This window comes from Hemiscyllium ocellatum, chromosome 11 (genome assembly GCF_020745735.1).
Source record: "Hemiscyllium ocellatum isolate sHemOce1 chromosome 11, sHemOce1.pat.X.cur, whole genome shotgun sequence".
In the NCBI taxonomy this organism is placed as follows: Eukaryota; Metazoa; Chordata; class Chondrichthyes; order Orectolobiformes; family Hemiscylliidae; genus Hemiscyllium; species Hemiscyllium ocellatum.
The window spans coordinates 11,663,310-11,688,567 of NC_083411.1; the positions used below are offsets into that span (position 1 = coordinate 11,663,310).

The 25,258-nt window shown below is 43.0% G+C and overlaps 1 protein-coding gene across 2 annotated transcripts; it reads right to left on the reverse strand.

The window, feature by feature from the left end:
* Window positions 1–1,059: 1,059 nt before the first annotated feature.
* On the reverse strand, window positions 1,060–25,248 carry ids (iduronate 2-sulfatase). Of its 2 annotated transcripts, XM_060832018.1 has the most exons (9): window positions 25,023–25,248; window positions 19,414–19,550; window positions 18,570–18,747; window positions 14,199–14,287; window positions 9,460–9,660; window positions 7,474–7,644; window positions 6,339–6,465; window positions 4,205–4,378; window positions 1,061–2,245 (listed from the first exon to the last, which is right to left on the reverse strand). In XM_060832018.1, the coding sequence occupies exons 1-9, from the start codon at window positions 25,126–25,128 to the stop codon at window positions 1,782–1,784; spliced, it is 1,647 nt and encodes a 548-aa protein (XP_060688001.1). In that variant the 5' UTR covers window positions 25,129–25,248; the 3' UTR covers window positions 1,061–1,781. The 2 variants fall into 2 exon arrangements, with proteins under 2 accessions (XP_060688002.1, XP_060688001.1); XM_060832019.1 differs by lacking the exon at window positions 7,474–7,644 and having other exon boundaries at window positions 1,060–2,245.
* Between the last annotated feature and the right edge of the window lie 10 nt (window positions 25,249–25,258).

Here is a 25,258-nt window from a genome sequence, read left to right on the forward strand (position 1 = left end):
ATCTCCCTACCAGTACATTAGTTCCCTTCAAATTTAAGTGCAATCCATCCTTCTTGTACAGGTCACTTCTACCTTAAAAGAGATTTTAATGATCCAAAAATGTGAATCCTTCTCCCATACACCAGCTCCTCAGCCATGCATTCATCTGCTCTATCCTCCTATTCCTGCCCTCACTAGCTTGTATCACTGGGAGCAATCCAGATATTACTACTCTTGAGGACCTCCTTTTTAAATTCTTGCCTAACTCTCTGTAATCTCCCTTCAGAATCTCAACCTTTTCCCTTCTTATGTCGTTGGTTCCAATGTGGACAATTACCTCTTGCTGGCTCCTCTCCCCCTTGAAAACATTCTGCACCCTCTCTGAGACATCCTTAATCCTGGCATCAGGGAAGCACCACACTACTCTGATTTTTCGCTGCTGGCCACAGAACTATCTGTCTTACCTCGGACTAGAGAGTCCCCTAACATAATTGATCTCTTGGAACCCAACGTACCCCTCATTGCATTAGAGGCAGTCTCATTCCCAGAAACTTGGCTGTTTGTGCTATGTTCCCCTGTGAATCGATCACCCCCTACATTTTCCAAACTGGCATACTTGTTTGAAATGGGGATAGCCACAGAAGACTCCTGCACTGTCTGCCTACCTCTCTTATCTTTCCTGGAGTTAACCTATCTATGTAGCTATATCTGATACTTTCCCCCCTCCCTATAACTGCCATCCATCACATACTGTTGCTGTTGCAAATTCCTCTTTGCCTCTAACTGTCTCTCCAACTGATCCATTCAATCTGACAGGATTCGCAAACAACAGCATTTAAGGCAGATGTAATCCACAGTAACCCGTAAACTCTCCTTAAACTCCCACATCTGACAAGAAGCGCATATCACTCCACTAAAGGCCATTTTTGCTCCTTCACAATCTACAGACCCAGAAAATAACACTGTCTTATTCTTCTACAAAACACTGTCCCAGGTCAAATTAATAGTTATCACTTTTATTTTAAGTTTAATCAATAGACATATCTCAAAAAATATATAATCATGAAAGAACCCACTCTACTTACTACTGCAGACTTTCTGTAGGCCAAACTTAAAACAATTCACTTATCTGTTTCTGTGCTGTGACTTCATCCAAACAGTTCCTCCAAATTCAGTTGTGATTTTCACTGTTTGTTCATTTTCCCAAATGCACTCCGATGTCAAACAGCAAAGGCAGTAACTGTGCAGGTTCACTGTGGTGTAACTTTCTTTCTCTCTCTCTCTCCTGCACTGTCCTCACCATGTGCTTCCTTTGTCTGTTCTTCTCCCTTTTAGAACTGCGGTTGTTTTGACTTTTTTTTCCGCAAAATTCCAAAACAATACAACAGCATATAAAACAAGAATTGCTGCTCCTGGAATTCGAGGAAATCCCCTCAAAACCTAAAATACCTCAAAAAAGGAGCAACTGTTACAGCCTGTTGAACACTTTTTCTTTATTTTCTTTATTTTTCTGCCTTTATATTCAATGTTTTGGTTCTTTTTTCTGTGTTTTAAGATGGCACCACAGAGTGACAACACTGTCCAAAATTGTAACAAAATACACGTGATAATAAATATATCAAGGGCATAAAATGATGTCTGCAAACATTAGCTAATTAAAAGTAGTACTATATGCCAACGGTTTCTTTATAAAATGAAGTATAGCAGGCAAAAACAAACACGGCAGTTCTAAGATCTAGGCAGGTCATTCTCGATAAAAATATAATACAAAATCATGTGTGGAGAAAATAACGTGGAAATTCTCATTTCTTAAGCAAGGCTGAAAGTTTCTGCACCACTTCAACAAATGCAATGTTGTTGTACAAGTTGCTATCCTCTCCTGGGTCTGTTTTATGTAGATAGAGCTCTCCAGCATGAATGGCACTAAAATTGGCACTGAACGTGGATGCATTATAACCAACCCACTCTGTGTACCTGTACCCATCACAACGGATAGAGTATCCCATGATGTGAATGTCCTTCAGCAAAGGGAGGTCAGAGTTCATCTGTGGTTTGTCCGCTGGCCGGGGATACTGGCTGTAGACAAACCGTTGCCGTTTCCGACTTGAGGCATTGGGGTTTAAATAATAAGCCACACTATTCCCCTCGGTACACAGATCAACATGAAAGGAAGATGGTGGGCACGCTGGAGGCTGAGGTAGTTTGAGGATTTCACAGAGTGTTGGGAAGAGGTCCACCAATTCCACATTGACATCCTTCATCAACCCTGTAAGAAAATTTAAACCCTTGATGATTCTACTTTGGAAAGAAAACCAAACGGAACTGGGTAATAGGAGAACATCACTTCTGACCAGACATCAGCAATCTTTTCCATGTGGGGATGAAGTGATTTGTTGCATCACAAGTGTCAAAATAAAGGACATAAGAATGTAAGAACTAGAGGCAGGAATAGGCCATCTGAACTGTTAAGGCTGTTCCACCATTCAATAAGATCATGGCTGATCTTTTCATGGACTCAGTTCCACTTACCCACCGTCTCACCATAACCCTTAATTCCTTTACTGCTCAAAAATCTATCTACCTTTGCCATAAAAACATTCAACGAGGTAGCCTCAACTGCTTCACTGGGCAGGGATTTCCACAGACATGGTCATTTGTTCCATAATTACACCTAGTTCAGCCCTTTATCGACAGTAAACATGGGGTTTAAATTTGACACTTCTGCTGAACACACCCAGCTCTACCTCTCTGCCATCTTCAGTGATGCTCCTATCATCTATCAGGAATAAGCCCCAAATTTCTTACAGTGAGTTTGGAGAGACTGTGATCATCATCCCCGTTGCTTCATCACTTACTCCATTCCCCATGTGAGTCACTGCCTCAGCTCAACTATTCACCATCTCAGAATCCAACCTGACATCAAGGTGAGCTTCAGATCCAATTTCTACCATAATATTCCGTAAAAGCAATGACTGCAGATGCTGGAAACCAGAGTCTAGATTAGAATGGTGCTGGAAAAGCACAGCAGTTCAGGCAGATATCTCTCCACCCTTCAGGCTCTTTGCTTGTGTTCCATATGAAGGGTTTTTGCCTGAAACGTCGATTTTCCTGCTCCTCGGAAGCTGCCTGACCTACTGTACTTTTCCAACACCATTCTAATCTACCACAATATTCCTCTGTAGTTCACTACAGCTCCCTCAAAGGCATCTGCCATAGCCACACTTTCTATCACCTGGAATGACAAAAGCCAAAAGCCAAAAGAACTACGGGTGCTGTAAAACAGAAATCAAAATAGAAATTAAAAGATCAGCAGGTCTAGCTGCGTCTGTGGAGAGAAATCAGAGTTAATGTTTCAGGTCGAGTGACCCTTTCTCAGAACTGTTCTGCAGTCCAGCAATTTCTATTTTTGTTTCTGTGACATCTCCTGCAAGTCACACAGCATTTGTGACTTGGAGCTACATCACCAGTCCGTCACTGGGAATGGGGTCAAAAGCCAGGAACTCCCTCCCTAAAGCACTGGGAGCATACTGGATTATCTTGAATATAAGTCAATCCAAGTACGTTAAGATATGAGACAAAACTACGTTTTGTCAGATGTGAAATGTAATGAAAAAGTACATGGTGAGATATAATGTGGTTATAGATTTATTTTATTCTTCCAAGGGATGTGGGGCATTGCTGGTATTTGTTACCCACTCCTAATCACCCCATCACAGCTTGCCCATCTTGTCCACTTCGGAGGTAGTGAAGGGTCAATCATGTATACAAGGATCTGCAGTCATGAATAAGGGAGTTAGTAAACCAGATGGACATTTATGATAATCAGCAATAATGTACAGTCACAATTAAACTAGCTTCATTTTTAATTCCAAATTTGACTGAATTCAAATTTCACCATCTGCATGGTTGAATGGGAAACCATGTTCCCAGACCAACTGTAATCATGATATTATTGCCACACCATCTGCTCCCCTATAGACGTGAAGTTTATCGGTTTATAGCTTTTTGCACAGTATTACATTCTCTTACTTCATTCCAGAATGTTGATCTTGTTGCTTATATTCTCTGGCAAAGTACATTTGAAAACTGCATGCAAGAATACATTGGGGACAGCAACATCACTCCAGAACAAGCAACAACTTCCATCTTCTGTAAGATAGCACCTTCAGACATAACCTTCACATTCGCAGATATACAGCCTTTTATAGTGGATGCTACAACCTACCTGGAGGCAGACTCCTGACTTCGTCAGTGAAGGAGTTAATAAAAGGAAACATCCTTTGACCTGGATGGGGAAAAGCCGCAGTCTTTCCTGGGACGTAAAACATCAAAGGGACTCGGGTGGCTACGTCAAAATTGCTGTACTTAGCCCATTCACCATGTTCCCCTAGCGACCAACCTAAAATCAAACAAAACAGTGGCTCTAAATAAATTCCATGCTAGAAAGCTGAAAGAAAATCAAATGTGTAAACTCATCAGGAATGTCAGGCTTAGAAATCAACATCAAGTTCCCCATTCCACTCATGCATTCACTTTGAGGTTGCTTGGAGTAATGATCCACTCAACAGCAACAATGATGGATGTGGAATTATAGTTAAACACCACATTTTTAAATTAATTCCCCAAATATTGGGCATTTATTGCTCTCCGCTAGTCATCCATGAGAAAGTCAGAAGTCACATGACACCAGGTTACAGTCCAAAAGGTTTATTTGAAAACACAAGCTTGGCTGAAGTGCTTCCCTCCACTTCCCCTGACAAAGACGCAGTGCTTCGAAAGCTTGTGATTTCAAACAAGCCTGTTGGACTATAACCTGGTGTCGTGTGACTTCTGAGCTTGTCCACTCCAGTCCAATACCAGCACCTCCACACTGTTGAGGAGATGGTCCAACTCTTGGCAATAGTTTTGACATAACTACTTTCTCAGAGAGGAGAAAGTGAGGACTGCAGATGCTGGAGATCAGAGTCAAGAGTGCAGTGGCGGAAAAGCGCAGCGGGCCAGGCAGCATCCAAGGAGCTGGAGAATTTACATTTCGGGTATAAGCCTTTCATCAGGACAGAGGCTTGTGTGCCGGGGAGCTGAGATATAAATGGGAGGGAGGTGGCGCTGGGGGAAGGTTGCTAGGAATGTGATAGGTAGATGAAGATGGGGTGGAAAGGTGATAGGTTAGAGAGGAGGGTGGATTGGATAGATGGGAAGGAAGATGGACAGGTCAAGTGGGCAGAGCCACGTTGGAGGCTTCAGACTGGGATAAGATATAAGGTTTGGGGGGGAGGGGGCGGGGGTGGCGGGGACATGACGAAACCGTGAAATCCCCATTGATCACATGTGGTTTGCAGGATGAGGCATTCTTCCTGCAGACTTCAGGTGGTTAGGGTTTGGCAATGGAGGAGGCCCAAGACCTGCATGGAGTGGGAGAGGGAGTTAAAGTGGTTGGTCACAGAGCAATGCGGTTGGTTGGTGCTTTTGAAGGGAGGTTACTGAGCGAATGGGAATACAATGAGCTTAGGCAGGAAGGTGAGAGCAGATTTCCTTTTGTAAAGGATCAGAATGAACTATTTGAGTTCTTAGAACAATCTGATAGCTCGATTGTAGCATTTGGTACATTATGCTAACGACTTCCATTTCAGGTTGCAATTTTATCTATTTCATAATGAAGCCAGCTGCAAGATGATTAAAGATGGTGAGTTATGCCTCTGCAAATTACTGTATGATATTGTACTACTGTCAAGGTGCCAAATAAAGTACATTCATTTCTGCAATCACCACCATCATCACTAGTGTTTGTCAAACTATTTGTCTGATCTGCCTGTTCTGACATGGGGTGGCATGCTGGCTCAGTGGTTAGTACGGCTGCCTCACAGTGTCAAGGACCTGGGTTCAATTCCAGCCTGGGGTGACTTTCTGCCTGTGTCTGCATGCTTGGGTTTCCTCCCACAGTCCAAAAACAAATGCACATTTTAGTGGGATTGTCCTTGGTAAATCGCCCATAGTGTGCAGGATAAGTAGATTCGCCATGTGAATTACAGGGTTATAGGGATGGAGTTGAGTCTGGGTGGAATGCTCTGATGGTTGGTGTGGATTCAATGGTCGAATGGCCTACTTCCGCATGTAGGGATTCCATGATTCTGTTCAATTAACAGGTTTAACAGTGCTCGTTATAGCAGCAACTTAGCAAGTCACGGCCAGTCTGTATACAGCACAGAGTTCAGGTGAATCTGGAAATACTGCTAACATCTAAGATCATTCTTTATCAATAAGTACATGAATAAAATGATCAGCTTCTCCTCAGAACAGTCAAACAGTTGATGAGTATCATCAAAAACCATTAGCTAACTAGACACAAATCTCGAGCTCACCGTGGTCAGCAGTGAAGATAATGATTGTGTTATTGGCCAGTTCCTGCTCATCCAGTGCGTTCAGCAGTTGACCCACTTGAGTGTCCATGTAGGAGACTGCAGCGAAATAACTCTGGCGAATCAACACCTGAGAGAGAGAGAGGAAAGATACAAATCTCACAGCCTCATGATCCACTGCCACCAAGACTGCCATCTCCCCTTCCCTCCGCCAGTGCAATGGAAGTATCCCCTGACATGAGGGCCACCCAAACACCCCAACATAGATCAGTGAAGGGATTAGACCAAACAACCTCCTTCTGAGCTGTGCAATTCTTCAAAATTCTTATCAAACATTCATACACAAGACATACCAAAAACTGAGACAAACAATATCCTGAACGTTGAGATGCAAGGCATACTGGGGTGGCACGGTGGCTCAGTGGTTAGCACTGCTGTCTCATAGCACCGCTGCCTCGTAGCACCAGGGACCCAGGTCTGATTCCAGGCTCGGGTGACTGTCTGTGTGGAGGTTATACATTCTCCCTATCTCTGCCTGAGTTTCCTCCGGGTGCTCTGATTCCCTCCCACAGTCCAAAGATGTGCAGGGTAGATGGATTGGCCATGCTAGATTACCCAGAATGTGCAGGTTAGGTGGATTAACCATGTGAAATGCAGGGTTAGAAGATAGGGTGGGTATGTGGGTCTGGGTGGGGTGCTCTCTGGAGAGTTGGTGTGGACTCAATGGGCTAAAAAGCCCGCGTTCACACTGTAGGGATTCTGTGCTTGACTTGAGACCCTGATTCTGCATACTAAAAAGTGAGACACAAGAAATATTAAACATGACTGTCATGTCTGCAGTCATTGGCAAGGTCTAAAAATTAGTTCCATCTCCAGGCCTAAAATATTAACAAAAAGCTGCCACTGTCCAGACTTGTCCGAACCAAGAATTGGAGTGGTCAAGACAGACAGAAGGAGACAGTATTTCATATTATATTTCCAAATCCCTAGTGCAACTCTGAGTACATCATCGCTATGCCAGTCAAAAATTCCAGAAGCTACAAATCCATTTTGCTGACTGTGTGCAAAGAAAGCTGTGCTTAGCATCTGCTCCTTTCATTAAATAAATGCTTCCTTTAAGAGCTGATTAAACACATACTTGAAAGTCATCAGGAATGGGTCCATATGGAAAACTTAAATTGAGAGCCATCACATCATCTCTTTTTCTCAGATCAGTCCACGGATTATATGCCACTGGTGGTAATTTCGGTGGGATTTTGGGATCAAGTGCCAAGGGTATTTTATCACGTGGATACAATTTCAAAAATTCCTGAACAGAAGAGAATCACGAGTTTAGATTTCTGCCAAATTATCCTGACAAAAAAATGCAATCTTCAAGCCTTTTAAAAACGCAAACCATTTCTTGAGCACTCACCTATAAAATAGAAACAGAAAATGCTGGAGAAACTCAGCAGATCTGGCATTATCTGTGGAAACACAAACAGAGATAATGATTCGAGCTCAGGATGCTTCTTCTTCACTCTTTGAACCGACCTCAAGTCAATACAGTTTTTTTGAACATACTTACAACTGAGACCATTAGATGGTGGCTATCTCACGGAAGGTCAGGTTTCGGAACGGGCTTAAGAGGGTCAATGTTGAGCACATTCATTTTCCCACAAGTGTAAATCTCGACCAAGGGGGCACAGTTTCAAAATCCAGAGTCTTCCGTATAAGACAGAGAAAAAGAGGAATTTCTGTCCTCAGAAGGTCATTCATCTTTGGTATTCTCACTCTCAGACAGCTGAGCCATTGAACATATCCAAGGCTGACTTATACAGATGTCTGATTGATAAGCGAGACAAGACTTATGAGGAAACAGGAAAGTAAAGGGACTTCAAGCCAGATCAGATCAGCTTTGATTTGATCGACTAGTAAAGCTGGCTTGAGGAGCTGAATGGCCCCATTTCTTGTGGTCTTATGATGTCTCAAATATATGAAGAGAGGTTTAATAGGTTAGATTTGTTTTCATTAGAAAAAAGGCAATCGAGGTGGACCTGATTGAGGTCTACAAAATCATGAAGGGTATAGACAGAGTAGGTACAGATAAGCTTTTTGCCAGGGTGTAGGATTCAATAACAAGAGATCACGCTTTCAAGGTGAGAGGTGAAAAGTTTAAGGGGAATACACATGTTAAGTACTTTACACAGAGGGTGGTAGGTGCCTGGAATGCGTTGCCAGCAGAGGTGGTAGAGGCAGGCATGGTAGATTCATTTAAGATGCGTCTGGACAGATGCATGAGTAGGTGGGGAGCAAGAGGATACAGATGCTTAGGAATTGGGTGACAGGTTTAGACAGTGGATTTAGATCTGTTCGGGCCTGTTCCTGGGCTACAAATGATCTTTGTTCTTTACATATATTTTACTAGCAGCGGGATCAGAGTCAGATGACTCCACATTTTACATGTGTGACACATTTGAGCACTAGCCTGGGCAAAAGCAGCCCCATAACTAAATGGCAAGCACCCGCCAACAGTGCCGCACTCATTGTTCCACATCAGTTTACTGCCTACAGAAACAATAGAAAATGAGAGAACATAAAGCCAAAAGAAGACAAATTCACACAAAATTAGCGTAAGGGTGAAGCCACATAATTTGTTCGGAAAAAGGTTTACAGTAATTGAAACAGCCAACCATTTTCACTTGCACAAAGTCTAGGTTGATATTTCAATTCATGGCCGATGGAGTGCTGCACTGTCAGAGAAAAGGGGTAAAACTGAGGCCAGTCTGATTCTGCAGCTGCTGTGGAATTCTCTCCAGCATCCTGTCAAGTGTTCACTAAAACAGATTATCTTATTATTAAATTTGCTGTGTGTAACTTCGGTTCTGTGTTTCCTCCATTACATCAGTACTAAATGCTAACAGTACCTTGTTGGCTGTAGCGTGCTTTGGGAGGGCTGAAGTCATAAAAGATACGTTTCTCTTTAACAGTAGGATCATTAAGTCTGAGTTATGTTAAAGACATGAGCTAGATACATTTTATGCAGCAATCTCTGCTGTATTTGTGTGGCGCTCAACCTGTGCACAGACACAGAGAGAGATGACAAACATTTCCCAAACATTGTGGCAGATTGTGGAGTTGTTACCTGGGGATATTTCAGTGGAATGTGCGGCTTATGGTAACCGACAGCCAGAAGGAAAGGGTTTTCTGTGCCTTTCAACTTTTTCAACAACCGGATTGCCTCTTCGGTGCTCTGAATATCAGGCAGCGTGTGTTCTCGCATTTCCTCCACATCCACTGGGCAAACTAAATTTGCATGTTTTTGACCATCTGGCCCTTTGCAAACCTATCTGAAGGAAACACACACAGTTAACCAAGTTCACTTCATGTCCCACATTCATCTTTTGAATGGTCTGTCACTGTACTAAAGTCACCAAAACCTTGCCAGATCACAGGACTGCGCTGTCATTAGAGAGAGGCGATGGTGCTGGTTTAACCTGACGGTCACCACACACCTCAGGCAGAGGGAGGGGTTGAGAAGGAGAATCCTTCATGGTAAGCTCAGCTGATACAGGAACTGAACCCATCGCACTGTACTGCAGCCAGCTGAGCCAACCACCCCCTTAGTATGATATATGTCATTTGCAGACCATCCAGTCTTGAACTTCCAGTGTGATGTTTGTTTGTATAATAAATGAATCACAGCATGGTTAGTTGTACTGAATTCTTCAGTAGAACCTGGATTTGGACAGAGTCCCTCGCCTTTAGTGTTAGTTAAATCTGTTACAGCTCCGTTCATTCCTATTATATGTTTGGTGATACTTGAAGGCAGTCAGATTCACACACACACACACACACACACACACACACACACATTCCCTAGACAAGCGAAGTACTGGGCAGCACGGTGGCACAGTGGTTAGCACTGCTGCCTCACAGTGCCAGAGACCCGGGTTCAATTCCCGACTCAGGCGACTGACTGTATGGAGTTCGCACATTCTCCCCTGCTCCGGTTTCCTCCCACAGTCCAAAGATGTGCAGGTCAGGTGAATTGGCCATGATAAATTGCCCGTAGTGTTAGGTAAAGGGGTAAATGTATGGGTGGGTTGCGCTGCAGCGGGTCGATGTGGACTTGTCGGGCCGAAGGGCCTGTTTCCACACTGTAAGTAATCTAATCTACTGGACCAGAATGGTTAACCCCCAAAAGCAGGAAAACAAGCCTCATCTACCTCACACTGATGAAATTATTCAGGCTGACTAAACACCGGGCATTACGATCAGATGAGGAAGAGACGACACAGTCATTGCTCTGAAGCAAGGACAGTGCTACCTAAATCTGTTTCCGCCTCTTGGGATTCTAGCTTAGACCCGTGAAGGAATAATAAGAGCACTCAGTGAATGTAAGACATTAGAAAGCTCAGAGGAACAGAGAGATCTTGAAGTGCATGCCCACCCCAAGGTGGCAGGACAGATTAATAGGAGTAAGTGAGTACTGCAGATGCTGAGATCAGAGTAGAGAGTGCGGTGCTGGAAAAGCACAGCAGGTCTGGCAGCACCCACGGAGCAGGACAATCGACATTTGGGCATAAGCCCTTCATCAGGTAGCAGGAGAGATTAATAGGACATGTAAAAAGGCACACAGGACACTTGCCTTTATCAGTTGAGACATAGAAAGAGTGAGGAGGTTACACTGGAGCTGTATAGGACCTTGGTAAGGCCACAGCTGGAGCACTGTGTGCAATTCTGGTCACTGAACTATAGGAAGGATGTGATTGATGTAGATTTTCTGTAGCTTTTGAGGTACAGATTTGATGGGTCAAACAGCCTCATCTGTACTATCTGATCCTATGATTTGTCAGCATTCTGCTGTAACAGAAGTAAGCTCAGACTTCCTCAGTTAGGGAGTAGTAAGAATATTGTCAGAGTCAGGGATGTGGTGTGACTGAGAGGTGCTGGCTATTCCTGATGAAGGGCTTATGCTCGAAACGTCGAATTCTCTATTCCTGAGATGCTGCCTGGCCTGCTGTGCTTTGACCAGCAATACATTTGCACCCATGTACCTGCTGCACACTTCCTCCAGGTGGCAGAGGTCACAGGTTTGGAAGCCTTGATTAATATTGATTCAAATGCTGGATGCTGGATGACAAAAGAAATTGAAGGTTTGGTTAAGAAAAAGAAGGAAGCATAAGTCAGGTATAGACAGGATAGATCGAGTGAATCCTTAGAAGAGTAGAAAGGAAGTAGGAGTATACTTAAGAGGGAAATCAGGAGGGCAAAACAGGGACATGCGATAGCTTTGGCAAATAGAATTAAGGAGAATCCAAAGGGTTTTTACAAATATATTAAGAACAAAAGGGTAACTAGGGAGAGAATAGGGCCCCTCAAAGATCAGCAAGGCAGCCTTTGTGTGGAGCCACAGAAAATGGGGGAGATACTAAATGAATATTTTGCATCAGTATTTACTGTGGAAAAGGATATGGAAGATATAGACTGTAGGGAAATAGATGATGACATCTTGCAAAATGGCCAGATTACAGAGGAGGAAGTGCTGGATGTCTTGAAATGGTTAAAGGTGGAAAAATCTCCAGGACCTGATCATGTGCACCTGAGAACCCTATGGGAAGCTAGAGAAGTGATTACTGGGCCTCTTGCTGAGATATATGTCTCATCGATAGCCACAAGTGAGATGCTGGAAGACTGGCAGTTGGCAAACGTAGTGCCACAGTTTAAGAAGGGCGGTAAAGACAAGCCAGGGAACTATAGACCGGTGAGCCTGACCTCAGTGGTGTGCAAGTTGTTGGAGGGAATGCTGAGGGACAGGATGTAAGGACTGATTAGAGATAGTCAACATGGCTTTGTGCGTGGGAAATCATGTTTCGCAAACTTGATTGAGTTTTTTGAAGAAGTAACAAAGAGGACTGATGAGGGCAGAGCAGTAGATGTGATCTATATGGACTTCAGTAAGGCATTCAACAAGGTTCCCCACAGGAGACTGATTAGCAAAGTTAGAACTCATGGAATAAAGGGAGAACTAGCCATGTGGATACAGAACTGGCTCAAAAGTAGAAGACAGAGGGTAGTGGTGGAGGGTTGTTTTTCAGACTGGAGGCCTGTGACCAGTGAATTGCTACAAGGATCTGTGCTGGGTCCTCTACTTTTTGTCATTTACATAAATGATTTGGATGCGAGCATAAGAGGTCCAGTTAGTAAGTTTGCAGATGACACCAAAATTGGAGGTGTAGTGGACAGCGAAGAGGGTTACCTCAGATTACAACAGGATCTGGACCAGATGGGCCAATGGGCTGAGAAATGGCAGATGGAATTTAATTCAGATAAATGTGAGGTGCTGCATTTCAGAAAAGCAAATCTTAGCAGGACTTATACACTCAATGGTAAAGTCCCAGGGAGTGTTGCTGAACAAAGAGACCTTGAGTGCAGGTTCATGGCTCCTTGAAAGTGGAGTCGCAGGTAGATAGGATAGTGAAGAAGGTGTTTGGTATGCTTTCCTTTATTGGTCAGAGTGTTGAGTACAGGAGTTGAGAGGTCATGTTGTGGCTGTACAGGGCATTGGTTCGGCCACTGTTGGAATATTTTGTGCAATTCTAGTTTCCTTCCTGTTGGAAAGATGTTGTGAAAGTTGAAAGGGTTCAGAAAAGATTTACAAGGATGTTGCCAGGATTGGAGGGTTTGAGCTATAGGGCGAGGCTGAACAGGCTGGGGCTGTTTTCCCTGGAGCATCAGAGACTGAGGGGTGACCTTATAGAGATTTACAAAATGATGAGGGGCAGTGATAGGATAAACAGACAAAGACAAACAGACCCTGGGATCAGAACGAGAGAGCATAGGTTTAGGGTGAGAGGGGAAGGATACAAAAAAGACCTAAGAGGCAACCTTTTCACACAGAGGATGGTACGTGTATAGAATGAGCTGCCAGAGGATGTGGTGGAGGCTGTTACAATTGCAACATTTAAGAGGCATTTGGATGGGTATGTGAACAGGAAGGGTTTGGAGGGATATGGGCCAGGTGCTAGCAGGTGGGACTATATTGGGTTGGGATAAATGGTCGGTATGGACAGGTCGGACCGAAAGATCTGTTTCCATGCTGTATATCTCTATGACTCTATAAATTCATACTTTCTGTGCTAGTGTGCAGGTAGAAAGGATAATAAATAGGGCAAATGAAATGTTGTATTTATTGCGAAAGGCATGGAGTACAAAAGTATGGAAGTGCTGTTGTAATTATGGGTAGCATTGGTGAGTCTACCTCTGGAGTACTGCGCACAATTTGGTTCCTTATTTGAGGACCAATACAACCGCATTGAAAGAGTTCACCAAATTAATTCCAGAGAAGAAAAGTTTGTCTTATGAAGACAGATTGAGCAGTGTATGCCTATACTCACCAGAGTTTGATTGAGTGTTTTAAGATGCTAAACAGGATTGACAAAGTCAACGCAGAGAAGATGTTTCATTTTGTGGGGCAATCCAGGACAAAAGGTTATAGTTTTAGGCCAAGGGCTAGTGCATTTAAAACAGAGATGAAAAGGAATTACTTTGTTCAAAGGGTTGTGAAACTGGGGAATTCACTACCCTAGAGTGTGTTGGATGTCAAGACACTGAGTAAACGTAAGGAGGAGGGAGATAGATTTTTAATTAGGAACGGGTTGAAGGGTTATGGGGATTTGGCACAGCCCTTCATAGCTTGCAGCTGAGATGAGCTCAGCAATCATAAGTTTGAATGGAGGAGCAGTCACAATGAGCTGAATGGCCTATTCCTGCTCCTAATTCTTATGCTCTTAAACTCACAATGATTAACTCAATACCCCAAGTACAATACAATCAATGCAGTCTTCATATCAGCCATTCAAAGCAACATTTAAGCTTTACCTTAGCGTTTTTATATTTCTGTGTTGAAGGATGAAATGGAGGGATGGACCAGCTATAAGGATAATCATCAGTATGATTGGACACGATCCCTGAAAGGTGAAGGAAATTTTCATTAAGTGTAAACACTGTGGTTCATATTAACTACTGAACAGAAACATTCAACAGAGAAAAATAAGCCAGATGATCTTATTTTATGATGTTGTGCGTTAAAGAAAGATCAAAGCTTCAGTTGCTCAATCTCCTATTTTAAATTAGTGAGCACATTAAGTCAGCAGAAATTATGAAGATTGCTACTGTATAGAACTTACAGCAGAACAGCAGTAATTCTGCTCCATAAACCTCTTTGTACCACATCTTTATCTAACTCGATCAGTGAAACCTTCTTGATCAGATGTCAAGCCCTCACTCTGTTTCATTGATTCCTCTCTCTTTTTTTGTGGAACTGTGATTCAAGTTTAAGAGTTGAACTTTGAACAGCTGCATGTTTTAATACAGAAGAAATAAAATGTGGATATTTGCTTTTGGGAACTGGCCTGAAAGATAGTACAACATAATTACTGATCTAAAGAACATTATAGATGGCTCAGCAAGCAATTGCTACTATGTTCAGATCTAAAAGAGAGTTGCATATAGAGTTGGTCAATCAAGGGAACACTGGTGCTAACCCGGTAATCACAGAGAATATTCATTGAAAAGAAGTAAAAAAAAGAGCAAACTGATTCTGTCTGGGTTTTGGCAGATGTAATTTTGGAACCTTAAGGACTAGATTTTTTTAACTCTCTAGTTTTCTGTCCAGTAGTTGAATTGTTAAATGTTCTGAGAAATGAATCCCAGTCTGTAAGAAATTAGTAAATATTTCTGGAAGTCTACTGATATTGTTCACATTCACTGGTGACTTTGAAATTATAAATACAGTTCTATATAATGAACAACTCATTATCCAAGCACTGCATGAAGGCTTGGAATCCATATTTTGAAATTCTTTAATTGATCTATCAAATTACAATTCTTTTAAATTTATCCTTTAACTGTGTTTGTCTGTATGTGAGTGGGCTTGTGATCAAAGAGAATTGGGTTTAAACCATATATATTAAATTACTCTGTTACTTAGCACTATCTTACTGAGGTTACAGGATTAATATTAAAATATTATTTTTTGTTTAAGTTGTAAAGTTGGTGCCTAAGATCTATTATTCACAAAGTCTGATTAGAAACAATTGGGCAATTTTGAGAGTTATTAAATGTTTCAATTTCACTATGTTGCAAGTCCATGGCTGACTTTGTTTGACTTGCTATCCTTCAGTCATAACACAATTAATTTGTATTTATACAAGCACTTGTTGAATAAGCCAAATTATCACAAATCCCAAGTCTTCTTCAGATATAAGAACTGTAGGCTGTGGTCAGCAGAAGGAAAAGATGAAAGATTTGCCTTTAAAAGTATCTTTCATGACTCTAGGATATCTTGAAGCACATTACAGCTAGCTCAGTACTTGTGAAGTACAAGTTACTGTTGTAAGGCAGGAAGCACAGTGGTTAATCTGTGAATAATTAACTCCCACAAACACCAATATGATGACGATCATACCATCTGTTTATGTGATGCTGATTGAGGGATACAATGCTCAAACACTGTGGATAATTCTTTGATAGAGTGCAGCAGGATTTCCCCCGAGAAAGCAGAGTTAATGTTTTCAACTATTGAAGCTAAAATTCAATCATACTCGTTTGGGCCAGGCTAGAAACCTTACACAGTGTGGAAGCAGGCCATTCAGTCCACACCAACTCTCCAAAGAGCATCCTATACAGACCCAGCCCCACCCTGCAATTCCCATGGCTAACTCATCTAGTCTGCACATCCTTGGACACTGTGGGCAGTTTAGGATGGCCAATCCACCTGAAACTGCATAACCTTTGGATAGTGGGAGAAAACCCATGCAGACAGACAGTCAACCAAGGGTGGAATCGAACCTGGTTCCCTAGTGCTGTGAAGCAGCAGTGTTAACCACTGAGCCACAGTATGACAGTGCACTGATGTCACCTATAAGGAGACAGTGAGGTCTGCAGATGCTGGAGATCAGAGCTGAGAGTGCGTTGCTGGAAAAGCACAGCAGGTCAGGCAGCATCCGAGGAGCAGGAGAATCGACATTTCGGGCTGTAGCCCTTCGTCAGGAATGAGCTTGATTCCGGATGACAGGCTCCAGCCCGAAACATCAAATTTCCTGCTCCTCGGATGCTGCCTGACTTGATGTCACCTATAACTCAAGAGAAGAGAGGAAACCACAAAGTGATGATAGAAGGAGAAACAAAGAGAGAGGCTGCTCTCGTTACATTCCAGCACCCTGTCAGTGATACAGAATGCCAGTCTGATAGACATACTTGAAAAATGTGGTGCTGGAAAATCACAGCAGGCCAGGGAGAATCTGAGGAGCAGGAGAATCGACGTTTCGGGCATAAGCCCTTCTTCAGGAATGAAGAATCCTGCTCCTCGGATGCTGCCTGGCCTGCTGTGTTTTTCCAGCACCATATTTTTCAACTCTGATACTCCAGCATCTGCAGTCCTCACTTTCTCCTGAAAGACATACTTGTCTTGTTGACCTCCAACATTCTGATTCCGAGGTAAGACATTACATACTCAGCTACAGTTGACCACCATTCATCTGACTGTGAAAATAAAGGAAGCCTGTTCCTTATTTTAATTTTATGGCACAAACATGTTAATTAAGATATAAGAAATAGGAACAGAGGAGACTCTGTACCCCCTCCAGCTTGCTCTGCCCTCCAATATGATCATGACTGCTCTTGGGTGTCAATTCCATTTTCCGACCCACTCCTGAAAACCATGACACCCTGATGGACCAAATATCTGTCTATCTCAAACTAAAGCAGAAATTGCTGGAGAAACTCAAGCGCAGAGTTGGGAGAGCAGAGTTAATGTTTCAAATTTACTGACCCTCCTTCAGAACGGATAGGAGCGAGGAAAAGCTTAGTATAAATGCTGAAGATGGGGTAGGGGAAGGGGTTGGACTACATGATAGATGGAGACGGATCCCAGAGAGAGAGAAAACATAGGTTTGGCAGACAATGGAGTGGATAAAGGTCACCCTGAGAGAATCAATAGCTGCCAACGGGGACCAGTAGTAGCAGATAATGGGTTAGTTGTGGTAGCAGCCCCTGTGATGACAAGGCCTGATGTGTGGGAGTTGGGAAAGGACATGGCAGAAGGTGCATAGGCCGTAAAATTATTAAACTCAACACTGAATCCAGAAGGTTGCAGAATACCTGTTTCCACACTGTAAGTTGGCCGAGTGGACGAAGAACTACTCCTGGGACCAATCGGAGAAGAAGAGGTAGACGAAGCCCTGAGTGGCATTGACAAACATAGTGCACCAGGGCCAGATGGCATACAACTGAAAGACCTAGAAGCCATCCAAGAAACTGACGCATCCCGTCTACCTCGGCTCTTCACCCTTTGGCTTAATACAAGATCGATCCCAGAGAGTATGAAGAAGAGCCGGACGGTGCTAATCCCCAAATGCGAAGACCAAGATCGGCTCAAGAATTTGGACAACTGGCGGCCCATCACCATCGGGCCAATGCTCCTCCGCCTTTTTACGAAGATTATAGCGAAGAGGTTAAGCAAAGCGGTAAACATCAACTCGAGGCAGAAGGGTTTCCTGGCTTCTACACCCGGATGCAACGAAAACATCGCTATCCTCCAAAACATCATAAAGGGCTCAAAGAAGAACAAAAAGGAGCTGGCCGTTGTCTTCGTTGATTTGGCCAAAGCATTTGATTCAGTTGGCCACAAACTACTCATTGGTTCGCTGAGGAGAATGAAGGCACCCGCTGCCTTCGTAGACCTGATCCGTGACCTCTACACGAACAACACCACAGTGATTGAGGGTAAAGGAAAGCCGACGGAACAGATCAAGGTCGAGAGAGGTGTGAAGCAGGGCGATCCACTGTCACCTTTACTATTTAACATCGCGATAGACCCTCTGATTAGTACCCTGGAGCAGACAGGCCAGGGCATTACAATGCCGTATGGAAACAAGACGCTTAACTGTACAGCATTGGCATTCGCGGATGACATTGCACTGCTGAGCAACTCTCACGCCGGGATGCAAGAGAACTTAAAGATCCTCCAGTCTTATTGTGATAAGACAGGCCTGGACATTAATGTCAATAAAACCAAAGGCTTCCACTTCACATGCAAAAGGAAGACCTTCATGTACAACCATGCGGCAAAGTGGAGGATCAGAAATGAGACCATCAAATACATCCCACCAGGAGACACATCTTGACTGACTGGTGGTTGACAGGTTGGCATTCTCCAGGTCTAACACTGAGCAAAAGCTGAGATCTTACCTGGATGAAAGACTTTTCCCACTGACAAGGTTAAGTAGCCATGCATCTTCAAATATTGAGGAAGTGTGGTGTAGTTCCCAGCTTGAACTCTCCAATAGGAATCGTGATCAAAAAGTCGGGTGGTGTCAGGTCTACGACTCGTTAAAAATGATGTCCTGCTGGGCCCACACAACGCTTGCTGCAAACCATTGTAGGCAAAGAGTCATTTGACATTCCAAAATCTAACAACAACATTGTATACAAAATCTCTCCAAAGCGAAAAGGTGTTAAGTTACAAGTTACAATGGCCTGATCAGACTAGCTAAGAGAAAGGCCATTTCTTTCATATTACAGAATATAAATTAACAAACAAAGAACTGCAGATGCTGGAAATCTGATACAGAAAAAGAAGTTGCTGGAGAAACTCAGCAGATCTGGCAGCATTTGTGGAGTGAAAACAGTGTTAATGTTTCGGTCCAGTTCTGAAGAAGGGTCAATGGACCTAAAATATTAACTCGGCTTCCTCTCCACAGATGGTGCCAGTCTTGCTGAGTTTCTCCAGCAATTTCTGTTTTTGCTACTGAATATAATTACATATTTTATAGATTATGCCAGCAAAATGTCAACACAAGCTACAGAGTTTGATCTTTAAACACAGGAACTGTTCAACTTAAGTAACAAAGAACTATGAATGCTAGAAATCTGAAATGGAACAGAAATTTCTGGAGAAACTCAGCCAGTTTGGCAGCAACTGTGGAGAGAAAGCTGAGTTAATATTTTGAGTTCAATGATCTTTCTTCAGATGCTGCCAGAAAGGTTGAATTTTCCTAGCAATTTCCATTTATGTTTCAACAACTCAACTTACTTGGGCGAATGCATTTTTGAAAACAATACTCTTGGAGGCAAGTTGATCGATGTTTGGTGACTTCACTATCGGATCACCATAACATCCCAGACTGGTGCGCAGATCATCAGCAATAATAAAGAGCACATTCATCTTCCCTGATTGCAAAATAAAATTCGGCATTAGCAATTTAATATCACTTGGTTTCGTTATACACATCTAACAATTCTAATCAAAAACCTCAAGCACTATGGATTAGCAGCAACAATTTTAAGGATCTTTTTGAACAATATAATAACAAATGCAATGGAATGCAGTTACGTATGCTGATGACACACAAATAGATGGGAAAGTAAGTTGTGAAGAGGACATAAGGAGGCTACAAAGGGATGTAGATAGGTTAAGTGGACAACGGTCTGACAAATAAAGTATAATTGAAAAAATTAGAAACTGCCCATTTTGGTTAAAAAAAATGAAAAAGAACCAAATAATCTAAATGGCAAGGTTTTGCAGAACTCTGGAATGCATAGGGACCTGGATGTCCTTGTTTATGAATCACAAAAGGTTAGTATGCAAGTACTGTACAAGTAATTAGAAAATTAGCAGAATGTGATCACTTATTGCATGTGGAATTGAATCCAAAAGTATGGAGGCTATGTTTCAGTTATACAGGGCATTAATAAGATCACGTTTGGATTACAGTGTACAGTGTGGCTCTCCTCTTTCTTAAGGAAGGACAAAGCTTACAAAGCATTGTCTTACAAAGAAAAGTCAGGGTGGCTAGGCTTGCGTTTGCTGGATTCTAAAAGATTAAGAGTCAAGGGTGGGGTGCTGGAAAAGCACAACAGGTCAGGCAGCATCAGAGGAGCAGGAGAATCGATGTTTCGGGCAAGAGCCTTACATCCTCATTCTTGATGACGGGCTCTTGCCCGAAACGTCAATGATCGTGCTCCTCGGGCAAAAGCCCTTCATCAGCCCGTCATCAAGAATGAGGATGTAAGACTCTTGCCCGAAACATCGATTCTCCTGCTCCTCTGATACTGCCTGACCTGCTGTGCTTTTCCAGCACCACACGCTCATCTCTGATCTCCAGCATCTGCAGTCCTCACTTTCTCTAAAAGAGTAAGAGCCAACTTGATTGAAACAAAAATGTTCCTGAGAGATCATGACAGGGTAGATTTGAAGACGATGTTTTCTCTTAAAGGGAGAAGTTTAAACCAGGGAGTCATTGTAATTACTGAGTCACTGAGTCTTTGGAAGTCTCATCTGAAAAAGGCAGTGGTAGCAGAGTATTTGAGAATTTATACGGTAAAGGTTGTCTGAGGTAGGCAGGAATGTGGAGTAAGCAGACCAGCCATAATTTTAGATTAGATTACTTACAGTGTGGAAACAGGCCCTTCGGCCCAACAAGTCCACACCAACCCTCCGAAGAGCAACCTACCCAGACCCATTCCCCTACATTTACCCCTTTACCTAACACTACGGGCTGTTTAGCATGGCTAATTCACCTAACCTGCACATTTTTGGACTGTGGGAGGAAACCGGAGCACCTGGAGGAAACTCACACAGACACGGGGAGAATGTGCAAACTACACACAGACAGTTGCCCGAGGTGGGAATTGAACCCAGGTCTCTGGCGCTGTGAGGCTGGAATCTAACCTTGGACCCTGGTGTTGCGAGGCAGCAGTGCTAAACGCTGTGCCACCATGCCACCCACATTAGTGAGTGGTTTAGCAGGCTCGAGGGGCCGAGTGGCTGACTCCAGCTCCTAATTTGCATGCTCACATGGAACGGGATGAAAATGTTTTAAACTAAGAGTGATTCACCAGCTTATCATTCAGGTCTGTTGTCTTGATACCTTTCTCTCTCAGCAGTACTGTGGGAAAACAATTTCACTTACATCATGTCAATGAAACTTGGCAAACAATACCCTCATAGATACTTTCAAGATCTCCTTGATAATACAATCTGCAATTTCTTCAATGAGTTTATATTGAACCTGGATACCTCTTACAACAATATCCAAATTGCCTCCTTCTACTGGTTGAGAAGTGAACCCATTTAGTACATGTGATTGGTATTTTAACAGATCAAAGATTGAAACAAAAGAGATTTCTGGGATTTCAAACAATTGGAGTCCTACCCACTATCGCCTTCAATGGTTTCAGTTTTAATTTGGAATTAAGCAGCAGGAGTTTAAATCCAAAATAAGCAAAATTATGTTAAAGTGCATTTTCACAAAGTCACTGCCACAAAAGAATGGCATTCCAACAGAACTGTGGGCACAGTTGATAAGAAGAAAGTTAACAGCAATGGTTTTCTAGAGTTATAACAGTGCACAGAGAGACTGTTCAGCCCATTTCAACTGTGCAACTCATCTATTCCTTCCTTACAGTCTTGCCAATAGATTTTTCTTTCTTAAGAATGACCTCAGTTTTGTACTGATTGTATCCATTTCACTTCAGTTGCTCCCCCATGCTATGGAAAAATCATAATACAACACAGCCAGAGCACTGGAATGCATTGAATAAGGAAAAATATTGTGTTCATCTCTTCAAATGACTTCAGACAGCCAGCATAATGAGAATTCAAGATTGCCTTTATATAATAAAAAGGCTTGAGCTGTGCTGCATAGGAACTGATACAAGACACTAATGTTTGCTGTAGTGTTTCTTACATAGAAATATAGGGAACAGAAATATGAGTAGGCCATTCAGCCCTTTGAGTCTGTTTCTCCATTCATTATGATCATGACTGATCATCCAACTCAGTACCCTGTTCCTTCTTCGTCCCCAAAACCTTTGGTTCCGGGCCTCAGAATTATATTAAACTCCTTGAAAACATTCAGTGTTTGACCTCAACTACTTTCTTCCTTCAAATGGGGCCTATCTTGATTCAAACATCAATCCACTAAACCTTTGTTACACTCCCTCCACAGCCAAAACATCCTTCCTCAGACTGGGAAACTAAAACTGCACAGGTAATAATCCAGACACTCTGGAACATTAATTTTGATTCTCTCTCCATAATGCTGCCAGACCTGCTGTGTTTCTCCAGTATTCTCTGTGTTTGTTTCAGATTTCCAGCATCTGCAGAATTTTCCTTTAACTCCTCATTTTCAAATTGTCTCTCTTAGTTCTGGATTGCCCAACCCGGGCAAACATTTAAATCGCATCCACCTCGTTCTGTCCCTTGGAGTATTTTGTAGATTTCAATGAGATCATCTCTCATTTTCCAAAATTTAAGAAAATACAGGCCTAATTTTACCAATTTCTCTTCACAGGTCAGTCTGACCATCCCAGAATAACTCAGCGGCACTCCCTCTACAGGAATTAATCCTTCCTGAGATGAGGAGACCAAAACTGTATACTGCACTCAAGGTGCGTTCTAATCAAGTCCTACACAATTGAAGTTAAGACTTCATTACTTCTGTACTTAAATCCTCTTGCAATAAAGGCTATCATTTCATTAGCCTTCCTAATAACTTGCTATGTCTCCATGTTGGCCTTCAGTGATTTTCAGCAAGACCAGGGATGTCTTGCTGCAATTGTGCACAGCATTAGTAAGACCATGCCTGAAGCAATGTGTGCAATTTTGGTCTCCTTATGTGAGAAAGGAATGTTCTAGCTACAGAGGGAGTACAGTGAAGGTTTACCAGACCAAGTCATAGGATGGCAGGATTGTTGTATGAAGAGGGACTAGATAGGTTAGGATTATATTCATCGAAGTATCAATGAATGATGGGAGATCTCCTAGAAGCCTATGAAACAGGACAAGGCAGTCTAAAAGCAAGAGAGATGTTTTCAATGACCTGGGGGTCTTGAACCAGGAGTCACAGTTTAAGTATATAAAGTAAGTCATTTAGGATTTAGAGGAGGAAAAATGTCTTCACCCAGAGACTGGTATGCTGGGGAATTCTCTGCCACAGAAAGTGGTTGAGGTCAAAATATCGAATGCTTTCAAGAAAGAGTCAGATGTAGATCTTACAGCAAAAGCGATCAAAGGGTATGGGAGAAAGCAGAGAGCTGGTAACACGTTGGATGATCCAACATGATCAACTTGAATGGCAGAGGAGTGTCAAAGGGCTGAATGACCTATTTCTGATCTTAGTTTCAATGTTTCTAAATTATCCAAGCAACACTTTCTTCCCATGCTGTCAAATTGTTGCTCACTCTGAAACTTAGGGTTCTTGCCATTCTGTCCTGACAACTGCAAGCCAGAAAGTTTAAACCGTATGTCTCTTTTTTCAGTGGTTTGACCCAAACTACCCTGTTAAAAAGGTTATTTGGAGACAGAAGATGCTGATTAAGCTCCCATTTCAGGGTCATGTGCAAAATATTTTGGCTGACACCCCCAGCACAGTCGTAGGGTACTGAGGGAGTGCTGCACTGCCCCAGTTGCTAAATGAGTAATCAAACTAAGGCTCTGTCTGTCCTTGCCAATAGTTGTTAAACACAGTATGGTACTCACTCCAAAAACACAGTCAGGCAGAGGGTCAATAGCTAACCCGCAGCCAACATAACTTTAAAAGAAACAGAGAGCATCTTAACTGTTAGAAGCATTGCCTCTGCCCAGCCCATTTTCCACATTACAACAGTGATACAATTCAAAATATTTTATTGTCTGAAGAAGGTTTGGGTGCCCATATATTGTATATGTGTGATTTTTAATAGGCCACCTCTCACTCTTCTCCCCACCCCAGTATTGTCAGATGTGTTATCGAACTTGTGGGTGCATGGTTGGTTAGTTCAGTTGGCTGGTCCACATTGGTTATTTTTATTCATTCACAGGATGAGGGCATTGCTGGCTAGACCAGCACTTATTGCCCATCCTTGGACCAGGTAAGGATGGTAGTTTCCTCCCCTAAGGGGCATTATTGAACCAGACAGGTTTTCCCCATGACAATAGATTCATTCGATTCTTAATTTCAGATTTTTATTGAATTCAAATTCCACCATCTGCTATGGTGGGATTTGAAGTCAGCTCCCCAGAACATGACTTGAGTCTCTTGGGTTCAGTGATAATAATGGGCCATCTCCCCAAGTAGAGCCACACCATACAGTCCATTCCTGTACTGGGTGAAGTTACCATGGAAGTTCCTCTTATCACCCTTGCCTGCGCACAGTGACCCCCTCCCCCCCCCCCACCCCCCCAGGATAGGGGGTGCCTCTCTGATCAACCCCATGGCCTGGTAGGACTTTATCTTTTATTTGTTAATGTTCATATGTGGTATAATGGGTAGCGTTACCCCTCTGGGTCAGAACCTCTGGGCTTGTACCCCACACCAGGGGTAGGAGTGGTCAGAACCTGGGCAGAGTGACCGAACCCCAGTCACACTTCGCTGGTTGTCAATCCAGTGCAGTTCCATCGCCCAATCTTTATGAAACAAGGTGCAATGACACAGACAGAGCCACCGATCCGCAGACAGCCACACCCTGCCATTAAAATAAATGCCACTTTTTCGCAAATGCTTTCGGCTTCTGCAGAACGGTCACTGGACTCAAAACGTTAGCTCTCTCTCTCTCCACGGATGCTGCTAATTTTTTTTGTGTGTGTGAGAGAGAGACCTTTGATGCCAGAGCAGAGGCTGAAAGAGACCAGACTCAAAAGAAAAACACCCTCTCGATTACCTTCCTTCCGCACAAAGTCTGGGGCCGCATTGGGATCGAGCTGCCCATAAGCAGCCCAGCAGGTAAACACCATCAGCACCCCTCCGATTCCCCACTTGCGATTCATCCTGATCAAAAAAAAGGGGCAGGAAGGGCCAGTCCGACATTCAGCCCATTTTGAAAGTGAATTCTCAGCAGCTGAGCAGACAGTCCCGCCTCTGACTGCGCTCAGGAAACTATCTTCTGCTGATGGTCCA

Excerpts from the sequence above, each read along its gene's own strand:
- ids (XM_060832018.1), bottom strand. The coding sequence starts at position 25,128 with ATGAATCGCAAGTGGGGAATCGGAGGGGTGCTGATGGTGTTTACCTGC. Across the intron at positions 9,661-14,198 it reads AGAAATATAAAAACGCTAAG|GTTTGCAAAGGGCCAGATGG; the intron begins GTAAAGCTTAAA and ends TCCTTCAGATAG. Across the intron at positions 4,379-6,338 it reads TATCTTCACTGCTGACCACG|GTTGGTCGCTAGGGGAACAT; the intron begins GTGAGCTCGAGA and ends GTTTGATTTTAG.